Source organism: Calypte anna, chromosome 7 (genome assembly GCF_003957555.1).
Source record: "Calypte anna isolate BGI_N300 chromosome 7, bCalAnn1_v1.p, whole genome shotgun sequence".
NCBI classification, from domain to species: domain Eukaryota; kingdom Metazoa; phylum Chordata; class Aves; order Apodiformes; family Trochilidae; genus Calypte; species Calypte anna.
The window spans coordinates 10,513,916-10,530,036 of NC_044253.1; the positions used below are offsets into that span (position 1 = coordinate 10,513,916).

At 44.2% G+C, this 16,121-nt stretch overlaps 1 protein-coding gene across 1 annotated transcript in view; it reads right to left on the reverse strand.

The window, feature by feature from the left end:
• Window positions 1-11,874, reverse strand: part of KALRN (kalirin RhoGEF kinase) — a 492,333-nt gene extending 480,459 nt beyond the window's left edge. Inside the window, exon 1 of the mRNA XM_030454727.1 lies at window positions 11,544-11,874. Coding sequence (XP_030310587.1) covers window positions 11,544-11,616 — 73 coding nt within the window. The 5' untranslated portion in view covers window positions 11,617-11,874. The remainder of the gene's footprint in view (window positions 1-11,543) is intronic.
• Window positions 11,875-16,121: the final 4,247 nt, after the last annotated feature.

Below are 16,121 nucleotides of genomic sequence, written 5' to 3' on the forward strand. Positions count from 1 at the left end.
TTATTCTGCTACCAGTCCTCCTTGGCTCCATCCCCACAAGTCTGTGAGCTGAACATGGGCCAAAATTTCCTCCTGTGTAAATTACTGTAGCTCCTCTGCTGCCACTGGCATTGGGCCACTTTTTTATACCAGATGTGGCTCTGATATTTAAAAATAGGGTCAGTGTAATAAAAATCTTCATACTGTTTGACTGGCTGGTGTGGACACAGGCAAGGGGCGTTAATCCCATTTCCAAGGCTAAGGCCAAGATGTACAACCTGTCTGAAGTAGGTCACCTGCATCCACATATAGGCACCCATAGCCAGTGAGTTAAGAAAAGCTGAGTGTTTGCACATCTCTCTGATTTCACCTGTCACCTCAGCCCTGACTTTTGAAAAATCCCACAGTAAAATGGGATTGGTGTGTTTTTCCTGGCCTGTGCCCTGCAGATAAGGTAAAGCCACCCAGCATTTGTTGAGGTTTGCTCCACCACCAGAGCATGGGTGTTTCATGAACACAGGAAGTCCATACAACCTCAAAAAGAAAACCACTTGCTACAGCTCTGTGCCCAATTACTCCCCCTTTATAGATGGGTTTGATCAGACTTCCTTGTTCTACAGAGATTGTGATTATTTAAGTGTTCTGAAATGCTGTATTAATTTTGTATATCATTTCTAGTTATTATCTCTGTTACTACTTCACACCAAAGGGAGCTGAGGATGGCTGAACCAGGCTGTGCAGTAATTGTTCAGCCTGCACATCTCCAGAAATACCTGGCTTCTCAAGTGGAAGCTGTAGAAATCTGTCATTTGACTGCCCAAGTGACAGTCTGCCAGGCAATGGTTTTGAACTATTTGAGATGAGCATCGTAAGGCTCCCAGGCACAAACAGCACGGTGGAGGTGAGGTTGGATCAAGCGCCAGAATCAATCCCAGTCACAGCAGCCAAGTCCAAGGTGACACTTATACCTTCCTGCACAACACAATGATGTAAACAAGCAGGTTTTCTCTTTTGGTTTGTTATTTTAAAAAACAATGAAACAACAAACTTTTTTTTCCATCATAAGGGTTTACATGCTGGGATATGTCATTTATCGTATGACATTTCTATGATTCTATTCTATGATTTTTACAAACTCCCATTAGCCTGCAGATCAGTTTTAATTGATCTGAACTTACCAAACCAACAGAGTATTTCTTCTGTTCAGTTTTAGCACCAGAGGTGTTTTAAACCAAGCTGGTGTTAACAACTTTCTCCTGACTTCACATGGTTCAAGACAGCCTCATTAGGAATCTGGTAAATAACTTGAAGCAGCAGACAGATAACAGACTAGCAGGAATCCATAACAGACAGCTAAGCTATTTAACACCCCAGCTAACTCTGGAGCAGGATTGAGTTGAATAGGAGCAAGCTACTAGCAGGAGATTCACACACCATAGATCTAAGTCCTCCAAGCTCACAAGATCATTACTATTTACCCGTTGGGCCTGACTCACTCCTTCAGACTACATTTATCTGAATGCTTCAGACTGACTCTATTAGAATCACTCTTGAACTCTGCCTCATCACAGAAAAGTAAAGCAGTAAAGTTAAATTGCTGCAAACACAGTGGCAGTCAGTCAGATGCAAGGAGGCTGGCTCTTTACTATTTCTGAGAACAAGAGGCATTAAACATGAAGGAGAGCACCCAAAGATTTTGGCTACATGTCTCTGCTTCATAGAAAAATGCCTTCTCTCTACAGCATCAAAGCTAGAAAAGTGGAGTCACCATTAAGAGGCTGCAGTGTGATAATAATGGCCTTCAATGGTGAGGGGAATCTTCTAAAAGAAAAAACCTTGCTGTCCTTCCTGTGCTTTGCAGCACCTCCTATGGCTGCCTTCCCCATTCTGAGCGTGGTATGTGCACAGGCTTGGCCTCTTCCCTCCTTTAACTATGAACTCAGTCAAAGTCTGCCAATTTTCTTCTCTAGTGTGTCAGAAAACCTACCTTTGGCTTTTCATCCCAAAAGCTACAAATCAAATCAAATTTCTTATTGTCTCATTTATGTCATTTCCTTTGGATTCTGACCTTTCCCACACTGACATCACCCGCTTCCCTTCCACAGAGGATGCAGGCTGCAATCCTTTTCGCAGCCAAGTGCCCTCCAGCTCTGAAGTTGCTAGATAACTGCTGCATTCTGCCAGAATTTTTAAATGTTTCCCTACAGTCTTTTCATATCTTCCCTATTTTTCTACTTTTCCTACTTATTCTCAGCCATTCCCTCTGCTCCATACCCACTGACAGACTCTGTTATTCCTCTGGCTTGTGCTTCAGATGTGTTTAAAAGCAAAGACAAAGACAAGTCTTCAGTTAAATTAATTCACAATCCACTGGACAGCTTTTATCATAAGTACTTGATGGCAGGGATTATCTTTTTGTTCACTGTTCACACAGCATCTGCTTCAGAATGAACTAATCAGTGACTGAGACAATACAAATAATAAACCCTGGTAAAGGACCATCATATCACAATGACAATATTGTAGGTCCTAGAGGTAACTCTATGGGAAGTTTTACTGCATACAGTAACTACTCTTTGAATAGTCTCGTGCACCTATAGCTACAAAAGCTCGACAGACTGACAGGTACAGTACTTGAAGGGCCTGCTGAAACCAAAAGCAAACCACTGAAACTTTTCATCTGGAGTTTCCACTAAGCTTGTCCCGTGGGAAAAGACAGTAGTAAACAGTGGAAGAGAAACACAGTCCAGACATTTCCACAGAAAATAAATCTGCTTCCACAGAGTACTGCATATTTCTTGCTAGCTATTATTTTTAACCTCTTACAGATTTATTTTTACTACAATTTAAAAGTATCTGTTATATGCCATAACATTATTATTATGAGAAACACTAAAATAGCAAAGTATTCTAGGCACTTGATACCATTCTACAAAATAGGGAATTAAAGCCAGCAATGGCTGCTGATCAAGGCAGCTGCTGCCGATGCACGGAACTCCCTCTTCAGCTTTACTTCTTCTCATCAGTGGACTGAGGGAAAGTGAACAAAAATTGTGGAATTACTCCCAAAGTTGTGGTGTGCTTCCTCTTGCTGTTTAACTAGTGGAGAGCAACAAAGGAATTAAAATGCACACAGTGGGATGAACTGCCTTCTGCTACAGCCTTGAGCTCACAGCCTGCAGCCACCAAAGCCATCAGCTAAGCTTGCACATCTCATACCAAAAATACCTGGAATTGACACATATGTTAGAAACACAGCACAGTTTGGGTTGGAAGAGACCTTTAGTTCAACCCCCCTGCAATAAACAGGGACATCATCAACTCAATCAGGTTGCTCAGAGCTCCGACCAACCTGATCTTTAATATTTTCAGGGATGGGGCTTCAACCACCTCTCTGGCAAACTTGTGCCAGTGTTTCACCACCCTCATATTGAAAACCAATTTTCCTTATACCTAGTCTGAATCTACGCTCTTTTAGTTCAAAGCTATTGCACCTTGCCCTGTCGCTATAGGCCACACTAAAAAGTCTGTCCACGTCTTTCTTATAAGCCTCTTTTAAGTATTGAAAGGCCACAATAAGGTTTTCCCAGAGCCTTTTCTTCTCCAGCCTGAACAATGCCAACTCAGCCTTTCTTCATCAGAAAGGTATTCCAGTCCTTTGATTGCTGAGGCTTCCATTCCATTTTTCACTAAACTATTTGAAATAAGTGAGTTTGCTGGTGCAAGCCAAGGTTTTGGCTTCATTGTGTATCCTCTAGGAAGTCTAAAAAAATACAGTTAAATAAGTAAATTCTGTCTTTGTTAATCAGCTTAGCTTTTCAGTGCTCCAAACCTGATGGACTTCCATTTGTGTCAAGATAAACTCTGACAGTAACTTTCCAGTCCTGAAAAGCACTTCCACAAAGCGTTTGCTGTTTGGCACAACTGTGTGACATTCACTTACAAGACTGGTGAAAAATATGCACTGCTAATTTTCCTAGGTGCCACGCCAGCATCTCCGGGGGCCACGCATTTGTCTACCTTGCCATACAGCAACATGATTTGCTCCCAGCTAATAAAGTGGACTTCACATCAGCTAAGGATGTGAAGCTAGGGTGTTCATTTCTTCATTTCTGAACAACATACTCACAGCAAAGAGCTAAAGTTGATAATATGTGTTTTAAAGATGATTTTTCTTTTTCCTCCCTCACGTGGGGGATAGAAGCCGATAATCCCTGTAGATCTCCTTTTTCTCCCCCATTGCTCCCGTGGTTTATCATGTCCAATTAGCCATCTGCCATGCCTGCACTGCCATACAAAGGGAGCCCGCTCTCCTCCGCTGCAGCCCATCAGCAGGGCTATTGTCCGGGCTGACAAACAAGAATCAGACACTATTGTTTCCAGCTGACGATGCTGCTCCCAATGTAGGCTGCCAGTTGCCATTAAAACAGCGGGAGTGCCAGGGTACTCTCCAGGAGTCAGGAACTCTGCCAGCAGCACTGATATTACCAGGGAACCTTTACAAAGCTCTTTTCACTATAGATTCTAATTTCAGGTAACAAACCACTCCGGGCCAGCTACCACTCTTCATGTCCTGGCTGCACTACAGCATGCCTGACTTGCTGCCTTTGCTCTCTCACCTTGCAGAGAACGGCTGGCAATCCCCAGAAGAGAGCAACATCTTGGAGGCAAAACTTGCCTTGTAATGATTTTTTTTTTATTTTAAAGGCAAAGCATGTCTTTTGCCTCTTCAGCACAGCTTATTACACACACACACATAAAAAAAAAACAACAAAAAACCAAACAAAAACAAAGTCAAAAATTGTTTAAAAAACCTGAAACCTCAACTAAGTCTACATGGGTACCAATTATTCAATGAGGTTAATTTCTCTCACCAACAACATACTCACTCATTTTCCCAAGGCCACTTCGCTAACAGAAATGACCAGAGCAGCTGGTCTGCCAGTCACCAAGATGTTAAATTGAAGATCATTTCCTCTTATTATTCTCAGCTGAGCATGATGTGACCTTACACTAAAAACCACAGCCTGCCTAATTATGGTAGTTTTGTTCCATCAGTGAAACTGAAATGCTGGTTCATATATAATTAACGTTACAAAAAAAAGGAATTTTCATCTTTAGTTTTAAAGGCAATTTGTTGCTCTGAAGTGGGAATGTGACAAATTAGGCCCATGTACTTATGTTTTCAGTCATTATATTGTGTAATTGGAAGAAACAGAAAACACTCCTAGATTTTAGTAGCAAAGCCGCACATGTTGATACAGGAAAAAGAACCCAAATAAACCACAAGTTATTCTAGGCACTGGTTAATGAAAATGAGCTCACAAAATTAATATTTATATTTAAAACTAGAAACAGAATTATCTCCTAAGCCCCTCATTAGGAAGCAGGAATTATTTAAACTTCAATAATTGTTTGGTGTGGTACTTCACACTCAAGCACTGAACATACATAATTTTAATATACCATTTTGAATCTTCACTGTTCAAAATAAAATAAATGAAAAGCTACTGAAGCTAATGTTATTCCACAGTAGTCACAGAGGTAATGACTTCCACAATTACTTAGAGGAAAGTCTTTGCCTTGGATTCAAATGCTGGGCTCACTCTGAACCAAATCTAAAATATAACATGAAAACTTGAAAATTTTGCTGCAACATTATTCCATTCTTAGCATAAAATGCTCAGAATCCCATTTCAACACATGGCAGTCAACATATCACATAGGTGACTGACTTGAATCTAGATTTTACAGTTGCCACTGTGGAGCCTGGCTCAACTTCTGCTTTCAGTTATATCTATGAAAACTCCCAAAACAAATCCTCTGAGGTCCTCTGGACCTGCATAGGAGTAGCACAATCTGTCCCAGAACTGAGAAGAAAAAAATAATTCAAATATTATGACTTTTTTCTTTTACAACCCTCAGCATTCTTGGGTTCTTTATTCAGATAATCGTATTTGTCTTCTCTTTTCACATCCATCTTTTTTTTGCAACATGTACACTGGAATATTCGCTGTTACTCTTGCCAGATCAATGAGGCAAAATTCCTCCAGTGACAGAGTCCCTTCAGTTAAACACAGGGTACATGTGCCACTCAAGTCTGTAAAGTAGGAGTTGTTTACACAAGGAAAAAAATTAAAAGTAATGACACCAGTCCAAATCAAACAAAAGCACAAATACCTCTAAGTTGTTTCATGACTTACTTTAAGTTCCAGTCATAAAATGCACAGCACTGTGGGTTTATAAGGCCTAATACTCCATAAGTATTTTCTTTGATATAACTATGAAGTACTTAATACACCACTGGGTACTGTACAGTACATGTTGCCATGGAGCAATAAAGGCACTATACATCCATAATCAACCTTCCAAGGGACTGTAAGGTCACAGCAGCTGAAACAACAGAATACTTCATTCCCAGCCTTCAAAGAGGCCCAGAGCACCTGTCTGGCTGGAGAAGTCTCCAGCAGGCTCTAAACACAAGGGTATGCTTAGAAATTAAACAAAAATCAAGAAACCCAGCCATCAAACCCATCCAAGTTGCTCCCATTTTTAAACAGTAACATTTCCAGATCAGGTTAGTACTGTGGGACTTGATAAAATGGGAAGCATGTGAGGGAAATAACCCTGCAGCTCAGCATCTTAAGAGACTCATGGCCACCTAAGGCCACATGCACAATGGTCTGCACAAGTACAAGAAGGGTTGTAAAAGGCTCCTCTTTGATGACTTTGGGATAGCACTTTTCTTCTTTTAAAGTTTCAACTACAAAACACAGCCTAGGCAACATATTTCCTGCCCAATAACTTCTTCATATGCCATATTGGGCTTCCTTGCATCACCTGGGCACTTCCCTGATGTCAGTGCTATACATTTAAGTCCCCCATTGCACCCTATCCTGGAAATCAGTGATTGTGAACTTCAGTACGTACAAGCTCTGAACAGAAGCTGGGTGTGAAAGGCCTCTTCCTCTGGAAGCAATTCTGTTCGGCATTAACTGACTTAATATCAAATAGAATAAAGATCTTCCTAGTGCTCTATAACACAATGCAATCTCATCCAGAAGAAACATTGTAAATTACTATCAGATGTCACCCTTGTTGCTCTCTATGTACTTCTAAGTGAAGAGAAAGGAAGGCATATAAGAAATAAATTCTTTTCTGAACATAAATCACCAATTTAAATTGCTTCCTTCCAGGATCAGACAAAGAGATCCTTCCCTTTTGTCATAGGACCCCACATATCAGCAGATTCTACCCCATTTCTGAACAGTAGGAAGAAGACAGCCATTCCCACCAGTTAACCTCTACATCCTTTGCCATGTCTACATGACAATTCCCAAACTAGCAGAGTTCCCTCTGAGAGTCCTGAGGAGAAGAAGATAGGACAACAGCAGGGTGGAGCCACAAGGCCTTCTCCATACACTGGTTTACCTAGTGACAGAGGCTGGGAGGATCCGAGTCTCCACATGAAGTGAGATAACCATCATCCTCCTCCCTCATATAAATCACATGAAAAAACACCTACATTAGACAAGAAGGAAAAAAAGGAACAAAACTCATACTCCTGACAGGGTCAGAGGTCAACGCCTCCAGAGAGCAGTATAGATTTTAATTAACAGGATCACCTTAACAGAGGAGCTTTCCAAGTGGTAGGCACAATCTGACAGAGCCTCCTTTAGCAGCACACATTACCAGGCCAGGTCTTATAAAGTCTCAAGGTGAGGAACCCAGTGACAGACACCTCACCCCCCCAGTGACAACTTGATTGATTCAATTTATCTGCTCTATGAAGAAGCACTTGATTCCATCAACCTCGAGGAGCACTTCTCTGCAGACATCATTTCAAGCACGTCTATTGATCAGCCTGGTCACTGCCAACTGTTTTAAAGTTATTTAGTAGCAGAGCTGCCAGTCACTCGTGCACAAATGAACAATGCTGGAAGTATAACCAGCTCCTGGAAAGCAGAAAGCAAACAGAATAATTCATTGCAGTCAAAGGAGATGGAACAATATCAATTTTCAACTCACTCACAGGAAGTATTGATGACAAAGTCGGCATCTTCATTTTACACCTAATCAATGCTATACTTCAATGCCAGAAAAGTAAATTAGAAAATAAAACTGTACCTGCTAGTGGATAAGAAATATTGATGATTATCCTTGTCAGTAATTGGCACTTTGCTAAATTGTTCTGTCACTGACCTCTATAAATATTTAAAATTTTGGTGGAGAATTTCCTTGTATGTTTCACCTCTGCTTTCAAAACACACCGTAGAAATTCCTGAAGCTGAGGCAGATATGTAAAGCTTTCTCTGTGTCCATAGCCAAGTGATATCTGGCATTTGTACACTTTATGTTACTATTACTATTGTTACTAACTTTATGTTGGAAACAACAAGTATTTGGATTCAGTTCCATGCAATATAAAGATCTCAGTACATGTTTAATATAGACTACTGAGAGTTTCAGAGAACCGGCTCATATTTTATTATCTGTCACCAAATTAGACATAGGAAACTTAATAAGGCATACCTAGGCACAGATTTAGTTTCCTACTCAAACAGGAGCTCAAACAGAAGTGGTAGACATCATGCAGAAATTACTGCCTCAATTCAGCAGCTGGTGTTATCCCAGAAATCAGAGCCGGGGAGACAGCAATAGTCATTTCTGCCCTTAGAGTCCCTCTGCTTGTTAATTTTTATCCCAATTACATGGAAGTGATTCTCTAAAGGAAGAATGAATTACTCCCTGGGTCTATCTGATGGTGAAAATTACACGGGTCCCTCACCCTGTCTGTCTCCAGGAGGGTCTGTCTGACTGCCAGCATCAACCACACAGGTGTTAAATCCACCCTTCTGTTAAAAGTAATTCCTAGTCCTCATCAGTGTAAGCACCTGAACAGACCCTCTTTTACTACCTTGTGTTAATTCCTTCAGTTTTACTTTCCCGATACAACTCCGAGAGCTGCTATCTCAGTTGTCATCGCTTATAAGGGACTGCTACCTCCCAGTGTTTGGGTGCTGCTGGGGGAGCTCCTCAGAGCACGGCGCCATTCCCAGCATCAGCCTCCTCTGCTGGTACCAGGGAGCAGCTATCGATCCTCTCAGCTCAGCTCAAACCCCGGCTGGCTGCTAAAAGCCTCTAAATGAGGTATTAGTTGTTTGGACTCCATTATTTTTTTTTTTTTCACTGATAATAATGAGTTCGTGCTTTTCCGTGTAGTAGTTATGAATCTGGGAAGAGTTTTGGCAGTTTAGTGCTGGAGCAGCTAATCCTAAACCACATAGATTCATTTATTTATTTGATGTGAATGTATGAGGGCACAGAAGCCACAATGGCTGCGCTTTACAAGTCCAGAATTCAAGTCTGGGGAGAAGAATTTTTTTTTAAAAGTGCTAAAGTCAAGAGGGGAAAGATGCTAAGCCAACATTGGTTTCTGCAGCTAGTACAAACCACTCCATCTCACAGTTCTAACTCAGGCAAGATAGAAAGCCAAAGAGAGGAGTGGGTGAGTCAGTTGAATCCTATCTGGAGTTGTTCTCCCAAGCCCCCATCAGCTGTTCTCTCTGGATCCATTAAAACCAGCTGCAGACAGGCACACCAGCAGTGCACAAATCCCAGAAGTGAACAGTGCACGAACACCACAGGAAACCAGCAATGCACTTCACAGGAGCCATCCCTGCTTTTCAGGGATGGTTTCAGGGATGCTTTTCCCTCACTTCTCACTGATGTTCCCTGGCCATTGTAACAGCTGACAATCAAACTTAATTAACAAGTTTTTTTTCACGTCATCTTTTTGGGCACAAGGTTCTATCTAAGAGCGCAGAAACAAGAACTTTGTCATCTCCTTCAATGCAGCCTAAAGTAAATGAGACAAGTATCAGCAATGGTGTAAAGTGCAAGGATGTGGCCTAGGCACCTCTTCCAAGCCCAGATTCCTGTGATTTTGTTTCCTCAAGAAGCAGAACTGTTAGGAGACATACTGAAATCTCCAAGTTAAATAACTAAGGAAGGTGACAAGTGTATTCATGGATCCAGAGGTGAAATTCCATGTGAAGAAGGCAGACTGGGAGAAATGTCTAGGCACATGGCATCCTGTGCTTTTTCTTAACTTCAGAATATGTCTTTCATATAAGCCAGCCAAACTTGACTCTAAATTCAATTCTGCTAACATGCTTATGTTGAGTGTTACAGAAGGGGTGAAGGAGAGAGAGGAAAGGTAGGAGGAACCTTAATTGACAGGTTCCTTTTATAAGGATAATTGGTGGATTATTTTTCTTTTTCTAAACAAATCTGTCATTGTTAAGATTCAAGAAATTAGCTTGTAACTAGGTAGGCTATCAACAGGCAAATATTCTATGGCTTAATGGCTTGTGGATCACAAGATGTACACAGCCAGACCTTACTATAGTGATCCTTTAGATCAAAGGCTTTCACATAAATGGGGTGCAGTCTACCATTGCAGGGAGCTGCTGCAGGCCTTAAGGATTTTACTTCTTTAAAGTTTTGATGATTACATAATTGGTTTTCTTGCAACAGGAGCTCAAAGCACTGCGTGTAGTTAATGAGCAGGTAGAAGGAGGGAAACAGCTGAAAAGCAAAGTCTTGACAAACAGCTGTGGCAGTAAGTGTCAGCCCTAAGCCTAAAAGGGTCAATCCCCTTATGAAACAAGCATTTAATCCTTCACAATTTTTAATTAAAAATCTTCCAAGCAGCCCATAATACTTTAAGATATTTTTTTCTATAGAAAGGGGTGGGAGGCAGAACAGAAGTTGTTTCAGTTTAGATGCTGATCCTGTACAAAGCCAAGTTTCAGAGCTGAGGCCTCTGAACACCACTTCATGAACTGGTAGTGTAGTGGGACCCCAGCACGGACCCGTTGCTAGAGAATTTAATTAACCACTGCATCATTAGCAAAGGCCCCACACCACTCTCTCTCCCTCTATTCCCCAGCTATCCTTCCTCTCCACTTCAGCATCCTCTGAAACCGGAGAGCGAAACTCATGGCTCTCACCCAGCTCGGAGATACCCTGCGAGCCGGTCCCCGCGAGGTGAGCACCCTCCGCCCGCAGCGGGGCTGCCCGGGTCGCCCTTGCCCTCACTGCCCGCCCGAGGGCGGCGGGGGAAGTGCCCAGCGCTTCGCCCGGGCGGAGCGGGCAGGGCTGGCAACCGGCACCGCTTTCGAATCCCGGCCAGTACCCGGGCGGGGGCCTCCCGCGGGGGCGACAACGCGGCGGCTCTCCCCGAGCATCCCCGCGGGGCTTTTGTGCTTGCCTGGAGCGGGTGCCCGGCCAGTCCCCTCCCGAGGCTGCCGCAGGCGAGAGCGCAGCCCCGTGGTAGCATCCTCCCGGGGGCGGGAGGGGGACCGGGGCACGGAGGAGCAGAAGGGCTTCAGGGGACAAAGCGAGGAGGCAGGCGGGGACCCCCTTCATTGCCCTCCTTTCCTCTCCCCTCCCCGCGGCTCCGCTGCCGGCGGTGCCCGCGCCGCCGCCGCCAGCCCCGCATCCCGCTGGCAGAGGCAGGGCCCGGCGCTGCCCCGGTGTCTTCCCCGCGGCTTCCCTACCTGTTCGGAAGAAAGCATCCACCTCGGAATCAGGGACAGCGCCTTCCTCCGCCGCCCCTTCGGCGGGATTCATGGCTAGGGGAGAGGCAGCGGCGAGCCCGGCGGCTGGTAATATCCAGTGAGTTAGGAAGGAGGAGAGCCGAGAGAGAGAGAGAAAGAAGGAGGGAGGGAGTAAAGGAGGGAGGGAGGGATGGAGGCGCGTTTAGCAGCGAGCCCAACAGAGCACCGCCCGGATCATCCCTTCCGTGGTGCCTGCGGGGCGGCTGCCCCGGGGCTGGGCTGCGCTACCCCCGGGCTGAGCTGGGCTGCGCTGGGCGGCGCGGCCCGGGGCGGGGTGCCGCTGCCGAGCCCCGCCGCCGCCGCTGCCGCCGGCCCCCTCCCCTCCGCCCGCTATTGTTCCGACCTGCTCCGCTCCCCCCCGCCGCCGCCACTGCCCCTCGCCGCTCTGACAGCCCAGCCCGGCCCGGCCCCCGGCAGCCGCCCCCGCTGCTTCCCTACCGGCACTTCCTGAGCCGGGCCGGGCCGGCTGCGGCGCCCCCCGCCGCCGGGGCAGCCCCTCCGCGGGCGCGGCCGTTCCGCGCAGCAGCGCGGCGGGGGGTGCAGCTGCTGCCGGCGGGGCGGGCCGGGCACAGGTGCGGGCACGAATCAACCTAGCGCACCCAGGGGGGCAGGAGGGGGATGGGGGAGGAGGATTTTTTTATTTCCAACCCCCGTGCGCTCCGCAGCGGTATGGATGTGGATCACCGCCCTGCACCGCTGCCATTGCTCCCCTCTGATGAATAACCGCGGGGGCACGGCGCAGCGCAGCGCTCGGTGTCAGCTGGGCAGGTACCCGTGGAGAGAAAGTGAACGCCGGTGTGGTGACAGGGAAAAGCGTTTCTTTTTTGGGGTTTTTTTTCGGTTTTTTGTTCATGGGCTGTGGGGCACGATTCCTTTGGAAACAATCAGTGAAACGGCATGTTGTTGCAGGTATGCCTTCGTGTTTTAGTCTCTACAGCCCTACATGACTAGAGAGCCAAAAAGGAGTTTGCCAAAAAGGGAGTTCGAAAAGCCAAGACCTTGGTCCCAGCTCAGACATAGATTTAACTAGCTAAATGATTGTTATATCTCTGCTATAACGTCAATATTTGTGATTTGGGACAGTAATTGCTGTCTCAAAAGGAATGCTGCAAGGAATACTTGTTAGTACTTTGTTAGTAGCTGTGTTAAATATTATTCCCTGAGCCCAGCTATCAAGATTTCAAGCACAGACAGGCAGAGATAGACACAAAGACAGATGTTTGCCATTTGGGCACTTTCCTTTCTTCTCTTCACTTATTTGAAGTCTCACCAGCTCCTCATTCTTCTGTAATTGCATGACAGCTCTAAAACTAGCAGCTTGCTCAGGAAGAAATGTTGCTGTTCCACCTATTAAAAAGGCTTCTGTAAACCAGGAGTGTTACTCTCACACCTCACACTTTGTTACCTCTACCACAAAAATGAAAAAGCAACTGTTGGAGTAATCACCTCTCTGGATGTATTATTCTTGGATAACCCAGCCCTGCGGCAAAGCAGCATTTCCCACTCTTAAGACCAAGAATCTTTTGGCCAGCATGTCCCCATGCCCTCAGCGTCCTTATCCTGTAGGGGTAATGCCACATTACCACTCTGTTAAGGGAGCTGTAGGAGATAAGAATAAAAAAATCTCTAGGAACTTATTCAACACAGAGGGACTCTCATGTCAAAAGAGCTGAACATCAGTGTAGTGCATCTCAAGAAAGGAAATACTCCAAATAGCAGAAATGTTGGAGCTAACTGGTTGTGACACTGTTTGTATCAGATCTTTATCTGTCAGGTAGCAGCTGAGGCTCACAGAAGCTTTCCTGTTCCAGCCCAGAATATTTTAGACAACAGAGGAACATGAGTTTCCTCCATCTGATCTCTTCTCAATGAAGCACAGAGGAAGGCTGGATCTGGATGTATTCATACTGGCTGCACTTGACAAAAAGGCTGAAAAACTTTCCCTGCAGAAAATTAATTGTCAAAATGGCATTGACCAGGCAGGCTGAGAACAGAAATTCCAGTCACATCTTCTCTGACTGGACACCAGTTTACTGCTGGAATTGAAACAGAAATGAGAAGCAAATCATGTATCTTGCTTGGGGACTGCAGGAGGAAGAGCAAGCATCCTGTAGAAATCTAGCTAACATTCAGTTTTCCTTTCCTGGCTGCCTTATTTGCTCCCTTCTGATCTCTGATACACTGTCCATTTCCCAAGCCTAACACCAGCTGGTAATAACTGAAACCATTTAACTTTTTATGTTCATGGATAAAAGGGGTCATTTCACAACTATCTGCAGAAAATAACAACACAAAAGCTATGTCCAGGCTGCCAAAGCTCATTACAGACCTCCATGGTGCTGCTGAGCTCATCTCCTCAAGACAACCAGGATGCCAGGTCCACCTCCTCATCAGAAACACCAGCAGTAGGGCATTACCACAGTACAAGCACCTGGTTACAGTCAGTCTATCAAGGACTGGACTTACACCAGTGACCTCTCACCCCTTTTCCCATGTCACACCATGATGCAGAAGAGCCTTCCATCTTGAAAGATGATCATTTCAGATCTCATCTCCGAATATTCACTAACAGCAATCCAGACTCCCTCCTGACTCTCAGTGCCCCCCAGGTTGGTTTGTGAGTGTGGGCTTGGTAGCTGGGAAGAATGAAGCTTCCTCACATACCAATTTGAATCTGCCCAGGAATTTATAGAATCTGGTGGGTTTTAGACTCAAAGAATTCCTCCTTCAGAAGCATCCTTAGAAGCTAGACAGGAGTTAGCCATCAGCAGGGATGCGTCATCCAGAGAGAATTAGCATTGTCAATGACAGAAAAATTTATATTTCTCTTTCCTTTCAGGTGTGGCCTGCAGCATCAATTGTAGAAATCACGTAGGCTACAGTAAACACCTTTGTATAACCTGCAATCAATCTTGTTTCAGAAAATGCTGAGGAAGTGAGGCCAGTTCATTAAGTAACCTGCCATCCTGATACCAACCTTGATTACTGGTTAAAGAGTAAGCCAGTTAGGGTACTTATACTTAATCATATATAATATTGATATCTTCTGAAATCAAAGTATTTTTATTTTCTTCCCAGAAAACTTAATTAGAACATAGATGATCCCAGATCTCTTGTACCATAAAGCAAATGGGAATTTCCACTGTTTAAAAAAATATAGGTGTTTGTTTTTAAAATCCAGTTTCATTAAAGTATATCAAAACTTAGCTATGCATCTTTTTTGGCTTTTCATTTTTTGTTCTTTCATTCTTGCAGGTCCACTGACCAGGGAAGCCCTGCACAATAGATTAATTGTTCTCATGGCACTATCATTGAAGCAACAGTCCTGCTGTCACATTTTGCACACACCTCTCCTATATACATACCCTGGCAGCACAGGACAGGGAGCACCACATCCTGATATCACTAAATTTTAGTGCAACTTCAGACATCAAGTGAGCTACTATTTTTATTAACATTACAAGAACAGGGCTGTCACTGTAAAGTATCATTAATAGCCATGAGCCACCATAGTTTTAGTGCAACAAGTTCATAGTTTTTGTTGTTCAAAGAAGTGCTGTTAAATACAATATGAAATACTTTCTGCAACGTATAATTCACTTTTTAGATAAAATGCTGAAGACACCTACAGTCTCCTTGAAAAACCAAGCCTGTAGAATCACATAAGCCAAAATACACACCAGCTTCACTGACAGGTGCTGCTTTAATCTTTTGCATGGCTCTACTTGAAAAATACCTCAATCAGTACCAAGCAACTTAGTTTAAATAGGTATGAAAGTTTTTATTTGTGACAGCCCCTAAAGGTGCTCAAAGATGAGAAACTGTCACACAGGCTTTTGATTTAAGGCCCTGCTGCAGTCAGGTTTTTCAATGGGATGGCAATAGGTGGCATGTGAGATGAGACTTTTTTTTCACTAAATCTCACAAGCTTGTAAGGCAGAAGAATTTGAACAAGAAATCAGTAAAGTTCCTCTTTCCAAGGCAGCAGATCTGAGACAGAAGAAACGTATTTAAAGGCTCCAGGACAGTTGCACTGCTGGAAACAGCAAATGCTCTGAAAAAGCATATGTGATGTGGGTGTCCTGCACAAAGGATCAGAAGGGCTGGAAAACACATTACACCTGCTGAGGGTTCTCATTCAGAAAGGCACAGGGAGAAAAGCCATCCTACCAGGCTCAGCTGCAGTCTGCAAGGTGCTTCAGAGACCATTAATTGTGCAGAAAGTTCCTCCCTTTCAGTGTCACAGCAACATCTAAATACAGAGTGTTAATAGGTAGGATCAAAGAGAAAATCTGAATAGCAGAGCAGGAAAATATAAGTCTTAAAAGCACCTAAGCCTGCCTTGTTAATAAGTTATTTGCAGCTACATTCTGGGGTATGTGAGAAGAATTTCTCACACCCAGAAACCTTTTCAGCCCTATGTCTAGGTATTAAAGTTGAAACTACTACACTCTTAAACAAGACCAGGTACAGAGGTGAAAGCTTCCATCCATATTCTGGACTATCAGGAATGCTGCA